General features: G+C 38.8%; 1 protein-coding gene across 2 annotated transcripts in view; it reads right to left on the bottom strand.

Moving 5' to 3' along the window:
* Window positions 1–19,272, bottom strand: part of pax7a (paired box 7a) — a 59,335-nt gene that overhangs the window by 31,305 nt on the left and 8,758 nt on the right. For both annotated transcript variants that reach the window (XM_032549784.1, XM_032549783.1), the window contains exon 5: window positions 26–225. In XM_032549784.1, coding sequence (XP_032405675.1) covers window positions 26–225 — 200 coding nt within the window. The remainder of the gene's footprint in view (window positions 1–25; window positions 226–19,272) is intronic.

Here is a 19,272-nt window from a genome sequence, read left to right on the forward strand (position 1 = left end):
TTGCATACAGCTCTGTTGGACCTACCTGTACTCTGGCTTCTGTGAGTTTTGTCCTCTGAGCCAGCTCTTCTCGGGTGTAGATGTCAGGGTAATGCGTTCTCTCAAAAGCTTTCTCCAGCTCCTCCAGCTGCTCCGCTGTGAAGGTGGTGCGGCTGCGCCTCTGCTTCCTCTTCAGGGGCAAATCTGGCTCCGAATCAACATCCGATCCTTCGTCTGTGCGGTTACCTGAGGTGTAGAGAAACCTAATGAATATCTAGTCCAGAGGACTTTGGGAAAATTAGTTGTTTGTGGAAAAGTAATGGCATTATCTGCATTCTAAAAGGGCCTATTTTGTCGTTCGTGATGCAGGGTTTGCATCGGAGAGGATACAAATGACAGCTACTTTTCTCTCCGTACACAACTGGGAGAATATTATCTTAATCTGTGGATATTTATTTAATATAGAAGAGGCCCTGATATGCAATCCTGCCTGTGAGAGGGGCCCCAGAGGCAGTGGAGGCAGGGAGCTGAGGGGGAGCGGGCTGCCAGTGGGTAGAGGGGTTAATCTGCAGAGGCCACCTTGCTGCTCCTCACCCTGTTTTTCTCTGTCATTGGCCCAGGGCATACTGCTCATACACAGCTCAGCCAAAGTGCATAAAATAGAGCACAATATCGCACCAAAACCATTCAGTCCCATGTGTTTCCACCTGCTGTCACCGAATGAATTAAAGCATATTTTACATTACTTTTTCAGCATTCAACTAAGCTGAATTTTTGCTCGAGGAACACAGATACAGCACAAAGCTGTACAATCCGGGCCGACAGGGAAATTTTTGACAGTAAATACGCATTACCATTATAACTGAATTTAGAAAATTGCATCATTTTCACCTCCTCTGCATGTCTATTCAAACTACATGGCCCTTTTCATTTCATGTCATAAAATTCTTATTTTCATAATTTCCTCATTGAGACATTGACAAGGCAGAGTGATGTGCCAGTGTTGCTCCAGGCCTAGTTGGATTGCATCATGCTCAGTCCAGAAAGTGTGGGAGAAGGGAAAATAAAGGGAGATGCTGAAGAAGAGGGCGCGTGAAGAGATTTCGGGTTCTGACAGAGGCCCTTTGCCATCCGGCTCCGGTGGAAATGCGCACCTGACTCTGGCTCTTTGTTTCAGCTTCACTCCAGTCAAATCTTTCAGTGGACAAAAGAACACTCAGACCTTGCCTCCAAATAACAACTGTGAGAACAAAAGAGCAACAGAGCTGGCGGAGACTCAAGGCCAGCTCCAGAGTTTAATTAAACAAGGAATTATGGGATTATATGGAGACTATCATTACAGGCCACTCCACCAGTCTTCTGCGAACATTTTTTGTCCCCCTGAGCTCGTGCTCGACGATTCCGTGCGGATTACATGTGGCCGCAGGACATGAGGCCGCATTCATTAAATCAATTCTTCAGTCTTATCCTTTTTAATAAAGATTGATTCTTGAAGCACAAGCTCGTAGAACACCCTTGAACATACAAAGTTGAATATGTACATACAGCACATATCCCTTTGTTGGTTTTCATGAGGATGCGAGTATCCATTTGCTCTGTAACTCGCCATGACGACACTTGAGAGCAGCGCCGCGGTCTGCGGATCACTTTGCAAAGTCACCTCCACGTCCCCGCGGGGGAGACGCCGGGGTCAGAGTCGACACATGCTCAGTGGGGTTCTGAACAAGACACCACCGTCCTCTCCTCCTCAAATTATCACTTTTCTTTGCCTTTTTCTTTGTTGGAGATGTTCTCACAAACTTTAGCTAGCTAGCTAGTAAACCAACCTAGCAGTTTATCACTGTACAGTTGAAAACACGTACTACATTTGACAATCTTTTTTTCTAACAATCTGACATTGAATCAGAGTAAATATTTAAATTTCTATTTGCTAAATGCAAAAAATAATGAGATAAAAATTTATTCGGAGATTTTTTGTTATTAGTCAGAGTATTGTGCCTTTAAATATTTTGGCAAAGTCCAGCTAATGTTGAGATCAAGGATTTTTTCCCACTGAAACCAGTCCCACCAATATGGACAGAAAGGCCACTCAGAAAAGAAGCAGCCATTACTCCAAAAGAAAGAATACAATTTAGACAACTACCTTAATTTTGGAGGAAAAATGGGAAAGCCTGCAAGCCTGAGAACACAATCTCAGCTGTTCAGCACAGGAATAGCAGTATTATGCTGTGTGGGATTGGGTGGTGCACTTCACTAAACAGATCCTGAGAAAAGAAAATATTGAAATCACATGTGAAAAAAGCAAGGTAAGTTAAAGCTGGAGTGCAACTGAATCCAACAAATGGACAATGAGCCTGAGAACACAGCAAAATGAGTTACAAAGTGAATTAAGTACAAGAAAGTCAGTGTATGAGAGTAGCCATCATAAAGCCTAGATGTTAGTAAATTTATATTTATCTATAAGGAGCTCATTTTTAGCTCCTTATAGCTAAAAAGGATTTTGTGAATGAGGTAGCATAGAAACCTGGCTAAGCTAAGCTAAATACTACCAGGAGGAATGTTCCACATATTGTGAGAGTCCACAAAATGTCTTTCCAAAGTCGTACAGTTTAAGAGACAGTTCTACTAAATACTGTAGTCATTCCTGCAAATGTCGGAACAATAAAAAAGTAAAGAAAAAAGATTCTCCAAAGAAATTTCTCTCATTATTCTGGCACTTTTCAAATAGAAATAATTTTGCCAATCCCAAATGGTCTAAAAAAAATAAGGGTTACCTGACTTTTTAATACAGAATATGTAAATATGTGGTTTCAACAGTATCCTGATAGACCTCAGCAGCGTATAGCTTGTACTGCTGTTCGTCATTAAGCCTGCAGAGCCAACACATCTGCTGTTGTACATGAACCAGAAGCACAAGGTCAACAGTGCTGCCTGTAATGAGTGAAGGAAAATGGAACACGGCACATGTTGTTGGAGGCCAAATGGGACCTGGACATGATGTAAAACTCATCTGTATGCCGACAAAAATTGACGACAGAAATTATTCCGAAACACATGGCTGCTCTCTCCGCTGATCTAAGAAACGACCTGAGACACACGGACCGGCAAGAAAAGAGAGAGGAAATCACAGCCTTTCAGGCTGCTTCATGCAAAGTAAGAGCTAAATAAATAGACAAAATGGGGCCCTGCAGGACTGATCAGGTCATTTCTTTAACAGTGCAAAAAGGTAAACTCTGATTAGACCTTTGCATAATACAACTGTTGTAATTTCCATTCAAAGGTTCATGAGATATTGGTAAACCACTCATGCCTTGTCTCATTACTTATTGTCCAATTAGAATCTCATTATGCTGCATCCAGTGGGCACGATTAGTGCCGTGTACTCTGCTCCAGGGGCCCTCCAAGGTTTTACCTCAATATTGATTTAAAATTGTGGCCATCATGAATAGGAATTAATCAGGTTTACACTCTGCTTTGTCAAGGTAAAAGCCTGATTAGGCTACAGAAAGAACTCCGGGGGCAGTGAAAGCTCCAAGCCCACATTCCCACATTACAATACATTTCATGGATTTTCCAAAAAACGTGATTGTAACACGGAAGTTTGAACTGACCCTATTTATATATAAGTATATACAGATCCTCTTCCGAGCTTCACTGAGCATCTTCACAAGTTTTTTTCTGTTGTTTTGGGTTTATTATACATGTTTTGCACCAACAACCATTAATCTCTGGCAGTGTTGTATAAAGTACTGAAATCTCAGAGTCAAGTAAAAGTACAAGTACCTCTCCAAAATACGACTTTGGTAAAAGTCGAAGTCACTGACTGAAATGTTACTTGAGTAAAAGTCTTAAAGTATCTGAAACTTCTTGTACTTAAGTATGGAAATTACTGTAAAAATGGATGTACTCAAGTAATGTAATGAAAAGTACAAGTAAAAAGTAAAACAAGGCAAGTTTGAATGACATTTCTTATATTTTGGTAAACTTGTCAAATAAACTTAAAATACTGTACCCAACCAAGTGCAGGCAAAATGAAACCTGCTAATAAATTGTTCCAGTTTTAAAGAGTAGCACATGTTAATGGTTTGTGGTTTTGAACTTGCATGCCTTTCCTATATTCGTTAAATTTAGTCTAAATTGCTATCGCTATGGCTTCTGTCCCCCATTGAACTAGGGTGACCAGACGTCCTCTTTTTCCCGGACATGTCCTACTTTTCAGACCTAAAAAGATGTCCGGGGGGAATTTAAAAATTGTCCGGGATTTTGGTCAACTGCCTCAAACACATTACATAGCTTACAGTGCATGATAGGGCACGGCGCTGCGTGTCACGTAATCCCTGAGCCGCACTCTTCTGTGTTTGTCCCTCCCACCCACTCGCTGTAAGGTGTTCTGATTTCTGATTTCCCCAACAATGGGAGAAGCGAAACAGGTGTATCCTATTGGAGGTGATGAACAAGCCCAGGCTACGGACTTTGTTCGGTAGCCTACTTGCTAATCAGTAGGTGGGGTCAGAACACTTTGTTTCTCTCTCTCGCTTTTTTGTAACGAGTAACTAAACCACACATTGAAAATGTATCGGAGTAAAAGTGCGCAATTAAGTTCGGAAATATAGTGAAGTAAAAGTGAAAGTCATCAAACATTTTCATACTCGAGGAAAGTATGAAGTACTCCAAAATATACTTAAGTACAGTAGTGAAGTATTTTTACTTCGTTACTATACAACACTGATCTCTGGAACACAAGATGGTAGAACCTTCAGGCATTTGTAAATTGTAGCTGGGAATAAACTGGTGTGTGAATCAGTCCAAAATATCAATTTTATCAATACCAAGTCGGGGAGAGTATTGCATAAATACCAGAATGATTAGATCGATACTTTAGTCTCAGATTTCATCTTGAAATTTTATTTTGTTTTTTAGTTTCTCAATTCTACTCTTCAAACATTATGCTTTGATTTGAATAATTTTTTCCACTCTGTTTCTTAAAAAAAAACAACGCACACAAATTTGTCATCATATTATATAAATATGCTAATAAAATATTTTTAGACACCCATAAAACTTGATTTTAACAAAATAATTCAAAGGAAAAAACACAAAAATGCCTAAAGGTCAAAAGTTCAATTCTATATCCAACTTAAATAGTAAGTTTGATATAATACTGGTATTAATACCAGTGATGCTTTAATTCAAACTGATAACAAAATATGTAGTATTTCACACCTCTATAAACTGTAAACTAGACTTGTTAAGTTACACGACTCAAACTTAATTTCCCCATATGACTTGACTAATTTCAGTTTCTTTTATCTCGACTAATTTTTCTTTTTTTGATTGTGATTCTTAAGAATTCAAGAAAAGAAAGAAAATATTTCTCTTGTAATTATTATAAAAGTTGCTTACATTCAATGGGCAGGCAAAGAACCTGTACTGAAATAATACGATTGTTTGACTGACAGGTAACTTTCTTTTTCACAACCTGCAGCAGAAGGCACGGTGACACATTGACCACAGCAAAAAGTTGCACATATCACAATCATTGATCTATGCAAGATACTCGGTATATATGTACAAATCCACGCTTGACAAACGTTGCGTCATGCAATATCGTCATGAAAAATGTTTCATGCTGAAAAAACAACAATAACAACAACAACAACAAAGAAAGCAGAAAAGAATAGAAAGCACTTTGTTTAGCTTCTGGAAATGTTTCACAGCCTTTTACAGTTGGTTTGAAATATCTTCTAGATGGGATAAGCTTTTCTTTCTCTCCTTCATTTACTTTGTGCATTCAAATTTAGGAAAACAACTCGCCTAGTCAGAGTCACAAAGCAGTAAACACAGTAAGCATAGATTATTCTGTTAGGTGTTTTATAAGAGTATTGCAATATTAATACAAATCAACGAGAATAAAGTTATTTTTACATAAGCTGCTTGAATACAAGGAGAAAAAAATCTAAATTTTCATGTACCAATGTAGTGAACTGTGTTTAATTAGTGTGAAAGTACTGAATACTCCAAATGAACTCTGTCGACGTGAAGATGCCCATTAGATCGCTTCACCCTGCTGTGGCTGTGCTTTAATGAGCTTTAATTCTGAACAGACCTTTCAGATAAAACACAGCTCTTCCTCTTGAAAGACTTGAACTGCTAGTTAATAGTTTGGAGGTTGCAGCAAGGTTTAAAGGCTTTTCCTGCCCCTCTTGCTCCTCTCCTGACCTTTCAGACAGACCCCAGACAGATGGGATCCTCATCACACTTTCTTCTTCAAAACCAGTCATCGTGTGCATCGTCTGAAACCCCTTTCTCCACCACCACCTCCCTCCAAACCCTCAGACTCCTCTAACTCACCTTTATCCTCCAGGTTTGTGAGCTAATGCTAATTAAATAGACATCTGTCTATTTAACGTGGCAATTAACCAAGCAATCTGTTAAGCTACAAGTTTATGATGGGTAACAACAGCAATAAACATAATGTTCCCCAGGCTGGTGAGACATAGACAAATTTGCTAGCACCTGGTTTGGAAATGGCCTAATAATATATATATAGATATACATATCTCTCTCTCTCTCTCTCTCTCTCTCTATATATATATATATATATATATATATAGATGTACAGGCCGTCTGTGATTTTGTTTTTCACAAAATCACAGACGGCCTAGAAATGCCTTGACTGAAGCAATTTCCTTAATTTATATTTAACTTTCTGAACTCTCCGTTTCGCCGGAGTATAAATATAACAACTCAAAGCTTAATTTCAGAGTTATATTGACATAATTCACAATGCAGAGGATGATATACATGTCAAGATGTAAAGCAAAGAGTAGCGTCTTTCTGTCACCACATCAACTGTTACACTAGCCTGTAACACAAGATGAATATATGGAAAAGTACCTCATGCCCACTGCTAAATATGGTGGTGGAGGACCTGTGATGCTGTGGGACTCTTTAAATTTTATTAGCGCATATGAAATCTTTAAACTTTCTCTTAAACAGATATCTGCTGTAAAATTGAGAATGGCTCATCTTTGGCTCATTCAACAGAATATTGATTTAAAAAGTCAGATATACATAGAAATGATTCACCTGACACAAAATGGAGACTCTATGTTAAATGAAACAAATGAGCGTTCTTTTGGAAAAGGGGTGTTATACAAGGCATCGATGGGAGAGAAACAACAATCGGCGATCTCATGGAAAACAATTTTTGTTCGCTTCGCATCAATAAATGTGCTAAAATTAAAAGTCAATTTTTCAGTGAGAAATTGTGCTACTGCAACAAAATATGCATTTATGTTATGGCTTTTTACATATCTTTGTCGGGGGCATGTGGGAGATGACTAATGTGTGCATAAACCAGTTAAGGCATTACTTGTTTTTATTTTAAAATTTTTTCTCAAAAAGCCCTAATGCAAAGATTAAAAAAAATATCTTTAAATGCCTGTTGTAAACATTGCCATTAAAAACACAGTAAATTATTAAGCTCTTAAATATTGAAAAAGTAAAAATAGGAAAAACAATCGTTGCACAAAAACATTTAAACTACTCTAAAAGTGACAAAGAGAAGCTCCCTTTTTAGCAGCGAAGGTTCTCCAAATCCCTCGTCTCAGCCTCACCTGTGCAGCCAAACCCTAAAGTAAAGTGGCGCCCCCTTTCACCCCCCCACAGTCTCTCTCTGATATCACAACGCATGGCCTCAATATCAGCCATACCTTTGCAAACTCTCCAAGACAGAGGGACAAAAACAGACAGGGCTTTGGCAGTGCAGCATTAGCTCATAATGGCTCATTTTGAAAAGCATATTAGTTCCAGCATAATTACAATCGGGCCTCACGCTCTGTGTTTTGCAGGCATTCACAGGACAGGCTGCTGAGCACCGAGTCACACCAGTTGACTGTGACTGACAGCAGATTTGGTTAAAAATGCTGTTTTTTCCTCCCTCTTTTTTTCCCACAGGACAAAAATAACACCACGTCTTTTCTCCCTGTTTGTGTTGACTTGTTTATTTTGTGCCCACCTTTTGTCGTACTTGATGCCTGCAATTATACTTTTTGTCAGTCAGAGGGGGTGAATATCAAAAGGCCTAATTATGCAAACAGGCCCGCGATAAGAGGCATCTGCCTCAGATGGGATCTGCTATCTCTGACATGCATCTGTCTCTGCGCTGTCTTCTCTGCTCCAGGCCTGCATATAAACAGGCCTGCCTGTCCCCAGGACTGCATGCGATTCAACCACCAACACTGGAGTTGGAGGGATGCATCGGAGGCGGGAGGAGGGGGGTGGAGGTTCGCACAGCAACATCAAATAACTAACAACTTCTCAATTTGCATTTTTCTGAGAATGGCGCGGCATCTCTCTTTAATGCACTTGCCTGTTCATCCTGAAGGGGTTGCCAAGTTAAAGAAGCCATGCGATTCAAGGCATTCACCGAGGGATGTATGAGATAGGACCCTTGTGTGAAAACAAGATAGACGCCAGCGATAAGTAAAATGGTTTAAGGACAGATTGTTTTTGGAATAATCTTTTCCTGTGGATATCTCCACACAAGAGAAAGAAAAAAAAACAAAGAATCACGAAAACTCTAAAAGTAATCATAGTGGCAACTCGGATGGAGCTTATTTAGAAATATTAGATTAAAATGTTCAAATGGTTATAAATCAAGTTAGGAGTTTACCCGGTCCGGTTACAAGCTTGATATCTTTGACCTTCTCTCGGTCATAATTTGACATTTAGCTGAAATTGAATTTGGGTGTGATGTGTGTCCATACGTTACAACTCGGCCATCTATCTATCTAAAATAAAATAAAATCAGTCTCTTCTCACCTTTATGGACAGATGTCAGTGGTTTCAGTTTTAACTCCTGCTTATCATATCAATTACTGGTTTATAGCAGGTAGCAGACGGCCAAGGGCGCTCCTGCCAGAATGCATTTCATGTGAATGCTTGAATGCATTAAACTTTTGAACGCAAAATTTACACACTTTTTCTTCATGCAAGCTTCGTCTATCTGAGAAAATCGTAAAACATTGTTCTGTTTTTAAAGCAAATGTGCAACGTCTGACAGTCAAAGTGGGAATTTAGCATCCGCATTCCTCAGGGAAATTCCAGTACTTTTCTTCCCCTTGTCTCTCTGACAGAATCACAGAAAAAAGTAGCGGGCTTGAAAAAAAAAGGGAGGAAAAGGCAAGGGAGGAAGAAAGATGGGAGCGAGGCTCTATAATCTTTGGCTCTCACAACAAACAATTAGGCCCCTTCTCACTGTTTGAGGTGGAGAGTGGGGGGTTGGAGGGCCTCGAAAGAAAGCAGAGGAGACAGAGGAGAGGGAGAGCGATGCTCTTTTATTGCTCTTGTCATATGGATGAAGGCGCAGCGCGTCCATGAGAGCGCACGCTCACCTTCAACAACAGGGCGTCCACTGGGCCTCCCGGCCCCTTTCAGCCCCAAGAGACGAGCACCTCAGGGGGCCATTAGAGCATGAATGGGGGACTGACAGCCCTGTGCAGCTCTGCAGGGCATCCATAAACGCTGACATATTGACTCCCCATGCCTCTGTGCTGCCTGAGTTTTGAAAGCGTGAAGGGCTTGAAGGGTGGGATTCTTTTTCTTTAATGCACTACTGGCTAAAAGTGGGATATTAGTGACAATATAAATGTTTGCTTTTGACTCTAAGTCATGCTTTGTTTCTGCATGGCTGTCTTTACAGCACTGTTAGCAATGAAAATACGAACTCTTATTTTGGTGGCGGTATTTCTCGCTTCAAACGATGGATGTCACTTTTCTTCCTTTACATGATGCAATGTGGGAAGTTGTTTAGAAATTACATGTTTCTTTCTTTTAAATGTGAAGAACAAAGCTCAATTAGAGAGGATCTGAAAGAACACGGTTGATTTCAGACTTCACAAGATCCAGACCTGTTTTAGCTGTTGCTGCCGTGGTTTTACTTCTGAGCTTTTAAGCAGAATGTTACTGCCTGAGCTAAACTCTTTGCTAATTGAGGTCACAACGAATGTAATGAAATTAAGAGAATGCAAGAAAGTTAAAGAAGAGCCCACAGGGGTCTCTCTGCCAAATGGAAATACAGCCAAAGTCCCGGTCCCCCAACAAGAAAAAGGCACCAAAAAAAAAAACGTATGAAGAAAATCAAACAGCTTCGTCTCAGGGCTGTGAGCCGAGGTCTCCTGGAGGAACAAATCTTTTTTTTTTCCCCCAACAAAGCCAAAGAGAGATTACTGGGCAGCGTACAGGAATGCACAGCGGACATTTTTTTGTGCCTAAGGGAAGTTTTCTAATTTTCTGGACAAGGACGGCCGGCAAATAATTTTGAAAAGTTGGGGATATCGAGGACACTAGAAGGGGAAGATGAGTTAAACTTCAACTAAATGTAAAAATGGCAATAAAAAAAAAGCTCAAAGCATAAAATTAACAAACAAGAAGCTCACATTTTAACTTTAACTTTACTTCTTGTTGCTCCCATAAATCCAAATAATAGAAAAAAAGAAATAGCACTAAGGATCGAGTAATGTGTGAAATCTTGCGGTATTTCCTTAATAAAATTTCCCTTTATATTCCTATAAAAGAGCAAAACTGTAAAAACTCCTCCATATACAACAATCTAATAAGAGCTTTTATTTGGCACAGTCAAGCATTAATTTGTGAGAGCTCTCCATATTGAGAGGTTGTAATGTGCACAGCAGAAAAGCTTTTTATACTGCGACTACATATTCCCCAAGGAGAGAATGACTGACGATGCAGAAATAAGCCCATTAGTTGAAAAGAGGGGACAACATTTGAAGTTGTTATTTTGTCGGCGAGGACAGGAGCTCCACCCCACTGTTTGGACAAGCGCTTTTCACATTTTAACTCGGTAGAAGAAAAACACATTTCTGATTTGCAACACTCAGGGAACATGTTTATTGTCTTTGTGGCTGTGGAAAAACACGCACAATTAAAAAACAAATGAATATTTCAGTGGTGCGGCCCCATCAAGACCATAAAATGTGAAATGTTCTGGCCCTAAGTAGCATAGACTAATGGCGATTTTTTAAACCAGCAGACCATGGTCAATGTTCCTTATTCATCACTGAGGGAGCACTGTGCTAAACATAATTACTGTTGCACATTATGTGGCCTATTCCTGTATTGTAATAAAATTAGCCAGAAATGTTTTTTTTTTTTGTCTTTCCTAATGCAGCTCCACGGTAACCAGCGGATGGTTGTAATGCAGCACACTGTCCCTGATCTGTGCCAGCTGTCAGAGTTTGACAACCTTAGCTGGCAAGGCAAATTGGAGGAAACTACATTTCTTTCAGCAAATGATGCGGCTCTGACCTGCTCATCTGTCACACAATTTCACACGGACATAATAATGATATTAAAACCTAAGATGTCCTGATGTACCCCGCTCTCTATTTTGGCATGCTTCATTATTTTACATCATAACAATGGCTTGTTTATCAAGATAAATACATATTTTTTTCCAGTATTGTGATGAACTGTTCACTTCAGTTTTTTTTTTAAATCTCAGAAAAGAACAAACTGAAACTGGACTAAGACTTTCTTTAAATACACACAATTTTTTAAAGCCCACTCTACATTATGATTGCAATCTAGCTTCCAAAATGTTGAGTTACTCCTAATCTGTTAAGCCAATAAATACAAGATCAGAAATTTTATTTGCCCTTTTATCAGAATTCAAGCAACCATCTACAATTATAAAAATGTTACTGATTCGGAAAATATTTTGTCTACATGCGATTACATGCTTTTATTTTGTTTGGTAGATAACTTAGAAAACATAATGATTGCAAAAAGACGGTGAATATGACAACAAAATAACAAACTTATAAAATAGTAATAGTAGTATATAGTCACAATTAGGGTTATCTATAATATTTGTTAGTGTCGTTGATTTTCATCCATATATTTATGGAGAACTATAGTATAAACTTCTACCAATCTTTTTGTACATTTTCAATTACTATTGCACAAAATAAAACACATTTATCTTGTTTTCTGTTTATGGAGCAACAGCTGTAACAAGCTAATATTAGCTGGTTTTTCAGTCAGGCTACCTGTTCCAGTAGGCTGCCAAACAGACAGATTGCCAGCAGTAATTTTTAAAGCAGTCTTGTTTAATACATTTGACTTGGTGGCTTGTTATCTTCCACACCAAGACTTACTGTTTGTATTTTTTATTTTATTGAAACAAGAAAAAAAAAGCCTTATTTTAGCCTGTTAATCAGCAGTGCAAAGCAACAAGTTGTGGAAGGGGCCTTATTTTTTGTTTCAGCTCTTACTCTGCATTCTTATTAAAATGACTTTAAATTGTATGAATAGCTTGTTCTCAAATCTTCGTATACCTTATTACTGGTAACCAGGCCATATTAATATGCTTTAAATCCAGATGCCTTATGTTTTTTTTGTTGGTTTTTTTGCCTCAAGTCATCCTTTCAGATTCTAAAACCAACAGGAAGTCCTTATCACAAACAAAATTAATACATAACAGACAGAAAACAGAGCACAAAGTCACAAAAAGCATATAAAAGAGTCTTCCTATCTGCAGCAGCTAGCAGGGAGCACAACTCCCCATTGAAGGCACATGCATAAAAGCAACAGAAAACTTGTTAATGGGGTAAATGACAGAGGAGTTACATTCTTTATCTGGTGCTTCTGCATGCCTCTTTTCTAACAACGCCGTGGGCAACTGCCCATTTGGCCCGTATCAAACACGGTCACTGATGGAAACCTGCCTTTAATGAAGCCGACTCAAGCCTTCCATATTATATACTTAACGCGCCCATATTTGCTTTGCAAGCCTTTGTCATTATGTAAGATTATCTGTGAGCTGGCAACAACTTTTATTTTGTCTTGTAGATAACTTAGGAGGCAAACGACTTCAATTTATGAAATTACATGCCTAATTTCATACTACTTAGAGCCAGAATTAATATAAACCGTCTATAAACAGTCTTGTATGTACAGTAATGGCTACACACAAATTAATTTAATGATATTTTACCAGCTGTCTATGTTATGGGAGGTTTTTGTGTTTGCTATATAACGTTTTGATGGTCGAATTTCTGAATTTAGACAATGTTACAAGACGAGTAGATGCCAGTTTGTCACATTGCAATAAATTCACAGTGACTTGAAGAACTGCAACACAAAGTTTCTTTTGCCAGTTTTCCTTCAGTATGAGGAATAAATGCAGCAAAAGACCATCTCAAAGCAATTAAACGGCAACAAATACCTCACGTTTTCCCATTAAAAACGTTTGAAACTAATCTCCCCTGCTGGGAACACTTGTCTCTCCTTGTGGCATGGCTCTGAATCAACACTGAGAGATAAATAAATAGCCTTTAAAGAAAACACAAACATTGTCCCTCTTGTCAAGACACATACCCTCTCGAGAGCAGCTCCAGTCCACTCAAGTCAACTCCCTCTCTCCCTGTTTCCTCAGCTCTCTGCGCTGAGACACTTCTGTCTAATGAATTAGAAGGATTGCCGTCCCACAGGGCCGAGTGGAGCTCTGTCATCCCTGAGTGTTGTTTTCCCCTCTTGTTCATTGTCCGCCGTCGAAAGGCAATAGTCGCCAATCAGGATTCATTACAGCGGCGAATCTGTGAGTGAACTGCCGACTGCAAGCGCAAAACACACAACTGTCCGGGAGAAGAAATGGGCCTCCACTGGACCCCCTGAAACTTAATTGGATTGCCAATACGGCCCACAGACGTCTGAGGAGCTGAGACAAACAATGGAGCAGAAAATAAATACTCCAAAGGCGCAATGATGAGTCCACTTGGTGAACTAAAACAATATTGATCTTCTTCTTCTCTTTTTGTTTGTTTAGAAAAGCCTCATCCAGACTAATAGCTGTCTGAGAATGTAATCTCTCCCTTGTCCACTCCTCCTCCTCCCCCCTTCCATATTCTCTATTATGCGGCTCCTTTTAGCGAGTCTCGAATAGTTTAGGTTCAGCGTCGCACCAGGGTACGAGGCATGGGGCTGGGGTTCAATTGTTTGCTAATGTTGACACCTGCCAGAGCAGGCTTGGCCCTATTTGGGGCCCACTAAAGCTGTAAACTGGATGCTCCCCTCCTCCTCCACTCTTTAGCGAGATTAAGTGTGGGTTTCTGGGGGTCACAAATCACTGGACTCCCTCTGATGTTGTGAGGCACAGAGCCAGAGACTAAGAGGCCTAAGAAAAAAAAGAGAAAGGCTGGAAAGGGAGGGACAGCGGAGGGAAGAGGGATAAAGAGTGACAGTCTATTGTTTCCTGAAAAGGAGAAGAATAATGTATCTTCTTGAGTGCACATAGCCAGAGTATCCCATTCAGAAAAAAGAAAATAAAAGAATGAAAAACATCAACGGTGGCTGTGTTTCACAGATTTCTGGGCCTCAAAAAATGATCAGATATTTGTTTAAAACTTAACACTGACAATATATTCTTGCTTGATCACATAAAAATGAATACTTAGAAGAAAGAACATTAGCTTTTTTTTATGTCGCCTCATGAAAAGCATTCGTTTTTCTGATATGATTGTGTTCTTGATTGGCACATACTTGCATTTTTTGTAAACACATGTTCATAAAAACACAGAAACCCAAGTATCCATAGCAGACCATGCCCAGCTCCTCCTCTTCTTTTCTTCCTGCAGATGTACATTAATGCAAAAAAAAGGAGAGGCAGAGATCTGAGTAGCAGCAGCAGAAGAAGAGCCCTGTCTCCCCTCTTTAAAACTGCTGCTGTCCAGCCTGATCGTGTCAGTTTGAAGGCCCCTATTCAGGAGTATTCAAGCATCTGCCTTTGAGGCACAATAGCAGCTAGTTTATAAACTGTCTGCCCAGGCACCCAAAGGCTTTAGTTCTTATTGTTTTCTCCCCCCTTAATAAACTTTTTGGAGGAGTTCATCAACTTGCCTGAATAGCCGATGAAGCAAGTCTCAAGACAGAAAATAACAGAGGGGTCCTTTCTGCTCCCCTCTTCTTTTTCTCTTCCTTTTCTAGTGGCTGTTTGTCTAACAATAGTGAGAGCAGGCTGTCAGACATCACAGGGCCTTTTTGTAGCAACACAAAAAAGCGCTCGAAAAAGGAAAGAAAACCTCTCAAAACGCTGCTGTACTTGCAGATTTTCTCAGATCTAAAAGGCGTTCAGGCCGTAAAATATGTTTGGAAAATTGCAAAATAAAAATGAAGAAAAACTCAACTTAGTTATTAGGACTTTTGACTTAAAAGTCTGTGCTAATTGAATTTAAAATATGTTTTTTTTATTATTATTATTTGTTATCTGGTTATTTACTGATAGCCAGTCTCCTACTGAGACAGGCAGCACTGAAATGATGGGATGCAATAAAATGTAATTTTGGATGTAAGCCATTAATCCACTGTTATACCTTTAAACTCTGTCAAGAAAAAAAAAATAGCCAAACTTAAAAGTCTCTAATAGATGTCTAGTGTAATTAATTTCATACCTAATTAAAACAAGGCCACAGTCCGTGCATGCTCGCTTGTTTAGCCCGCTGGATGGTCATAATTGAAGTAATAGCGGAAAAAAAGGAGGGCTGCTTAGAAATAAAAGCCCACAGCAGTCCAATTCAACAACACTGCCATCCAACCACGCTGATCCCCCCAAACCTGCTCCCTCCTCCACCATCTGACCCAAAAAAAGGGCGTTATTGGCTGCCCCGGACTAACCACCTACTGTTTCCCACAGATGCACTGGGTGCGTTTTAACACCCTAATTAGATGTGACAAGTTCAACGAGCCGGTTTCAGAGGAGGAAAAGCTGGTCAGGTTATGATTTCCGAGTCAGACTCACAGGGGGAATCTCTGGACAGCTGATTCCTGTCAGCCTCATTCATCTTCTTCCAGCCAATTAAACATTAATGCTAACAAAGCGATGGCAGTTTGGGGAGGGGGAGACATGAAAGGACCCAAGTGGAAATGTAAATGACTGGTAGGAAAAATACCAACAACAGCGGCAAAAATAAAAATGCAGTTTTAGAAATTAAACTACAATACTGGGAATTTGTTACATTTAATAAAATAAAATGAGACATAAAAAAAAATTAGCTACATTTCCGTTAATGAAATCTCTATGCTCCCCACAAATGCAAATTTTTTTCAGTACTTTAAAAAATTATTATTATTTTTTTTAAACAAAGTCATAAAAATATAAAATCTATCAATTTAACTACAGCAGGTTGCCTTTAATTTTAACCTGTTTACACAAATTTTAAATGAACAGCATCTGACTAAAGGAAGTAGGAGCAAAGCGAGAGAGAAATCAAACTCCAGCATGAATATGGAAACAGATTAAAAAAAAAATTTTTTAGATTTTTCCTCTATTACTTTTGGTCCTGCAGCCCTGCGGCCTCAGCGCAGCCCCATAGTGAAAATTGGCGGAATAAAACACAGACAGAAATGAGAGCCGCATTGAAGCACCCTACTGTTGTGACAGGATACCTGGAGGGCAGCGCTTCCTCTTTAATTTGTCTCGTATGGTTTGAGACCCCCAACCAGTCATTCAATCCTCAGAGCCTCCGTAAGCCTACCGAATTTAATTCTCGATGGTGAAATTATATGCTATAATTAAATATCACATCATTTGAAATAAGATGGGGAAAAATGTTCAGTGCATGGAGGCATCTTATCGACTTCCTCATTGTTATCACATTAAAAGTAACAACATCTAAAAATGGGTCTATCTGCATTTGTGTGTGGGAGAAATTGCCGGCTAAACAAAGGAGGCACCTATGGGCTTACAGCTTATATTCTGATATTTTTGAGCAAGAAACGTTAACCTTGAAATGGTGCTATCTGTGCCTAACAATGTGCGATCATAACCCCATAAATGAGGGGAGAAATTGAATCCTTTTAAGTTATTAAGCAGGAAAGGATTATAAACTCGTCTTTATAAATGAGCTAGAAATCCCCATGTCTTTCTCTGTACACTTTTAAATTTCCCACAAGAAGCAGGAGAGGAGAGATTGCCCCTTTTCAAGAGCCCCCCACAAGAGATGGAAAAACCATTTTTGTGCCCAGATAGGAAGTCGTCCCACATGGTAAGCGCAACTTTAATTAATAGACAGCCTTGAGAGGTATCACTGTCAGCCTGGATAATGGTGACAGAGCTAGTGTTTGTGCTTCCATGAATATTTCTCATGTGATCAAAGTCAAATGCCAGCACAGAGTGAATTTAAGCCTACTTCATTTTTTTTTCTTCGTGCTGTTGACACTTAAAGCTCCTGACACTGAAATGTCTCGCCGGGTTGGTAGGTCTACAAGCTTAAACTGTGCTCTTTTAAAAAATGTATGCTCATTACTAATAAGCAGGAGATGTCGCGTTATTGTGTAGGATGATTTGTTCGCCTTACCTTGCTGGAACCGGAAAGCAATTACTTGTATTTGATTCTGTCATCAGGTCTCACGATATGTTCAATTACAATCAATGAGAACCTATGCTAACCTATTATACACTGCATTTTCTGTTTTAAATCTTCTCTTCACTAACAGTACAAGTAAAATTAGTCAGTGTTTTATTAATCCCCTAAAGAACATCAAAATGCCAATGGGGTTGCTAGGTAACATCTTTCCTAGCAACCAAAGAACTAAGCTAAGCTAATAGGAATGAAATCCATTTGACGTGTCACTGATTATTTTTTTATATAAAATTTAGCGGCTGTTGAGGTTAAATGCTAATCAGTCATCCCTTTTCTAAATCTTCTCTTAAGCATGAAAGGACACGCAAAAATAGTCAGTATTTTCAGAAGGAAAAGGAAATTCAAAATGCTATCCTGGTTGCGAGGGAACATCTTACCTTACCATTTAAAGATCAAGGCTAAGATAATGGGAGTGCAACAAGCAAACAACAATGGATAAATATGTTTCTGATAAATCCATTTGACATATCACTGATTATTTGCTGTGTATATTTTTAGGTTGAACAATAATCAGTCATCATATTCTAACCAGAGAGCTGTTGAGGTTGGGAAGCAACATTTCATCAGTAAGACTAGGCAGCAATGTTATCCAGCTCCATGCATGTGGTAAATACGCTTAATATATCAATTATTATCAATTTTATTATTTAGTAGTTCTTGAGGTCAATTTATAAGTCATATAGCTAAATATACTCTTTGGCAAACTATTAAAGATATATAAGAAATCAGTTGATGCTTTTATCAGTCCTGCTTTCTGGACAACATCTCAAAGAAACAAACTAAGTCAAAAGAAATATTATCTTGCTGCAAAGTAGCTCCTAAAATGTCCATTTGAAATCCATATAATTTGTTAATGATGATGTTTTAATATTATTTAGAAATTAAATGCTAATCAGTTGTATTATTCGTCTGCATACTGTCAGAAATGTGGGCAAAAGTAATCCATTTTCCTATTAGTATTAAGAATATCAAAATGCTATCAATGTTTCTGAGCAACATCTCAGCAGCAGCTAAAGAAAGTTACGCTAACAAGAACATTAGCAAGCTACAAGGGATAAATATTTTCTTCAAAATTACCCCTTTGATATGTCTTTAATTTTTCTATTTTGCATAGCGGCTGGTGAGATAAAATTCTGCTTCTACTCTTTGACATCCTAGCAAGTACAATCCAAGTTAGTTGGGTATATTTTCATCAATCCCACCTGGTTTAAAAGAGGGTCAGAATTCTGTTCAGGTTGCTAGGCAACATCTGACCAAGCATCTGACTGAACTAAGCTAATAGCAATATTATCCAACTGCAGTGGATAAATACATTAACGGTGAATCCATTTGATGCGCCACGGATTTATTTTTCATATTTTATCTAGCAGTTGTTGAGGTTAAGTGGGAATCTGTCTCACCTGCTACTGTTTGCCTGCCACTGCTGGTTTATCATGGGAAAAAAGGGAAAAAAATACAGGCAGCTTGCCACCTGCTAGCTTATACGCATACTAGCCAAATTGTAGCTTTAGCTATTTAAAAAATTAAAAAGAAAAATCTTAAGCCTATTTTTATTATCTTGCAAGATAAATATAGGGAAAAAAACCACAAACTGCTTTTTATCAATTAGACACCATAAATAAATTGGGTTCTAAATATATTACAATAGTTCTCATCACTAAGATTACACTGCTCACTGTTTGTTAGCAAGCACATTTTTATGCCTTTCGTTTGGCTAGTTCATGCAATATTTACTGTTGTCGAGATCTGATTACTTATTGTATCAAAATACTAATAATTTGTTTGGTTGGTTTTATTTAGAATTTCTAAGCCAGTAGGTACAGTACAGACCAAAAGTTTGGACACACCT

Source organism: Xiphophorus hellerii, chromosome 20 (assembly GCF_003331165.1).
Source record: "Xiphophorus hellerii strain 12219 chromosome 20, Xiphophorus_hellerii-4.1, whole genome shotgun sequence".
NCBI lineage: Eukaryota > Metazoa > Chordata > Actinopteri > Cyprinodontiformes > Poeciliidae > Xiphophorus > Xiphophorus hellerii.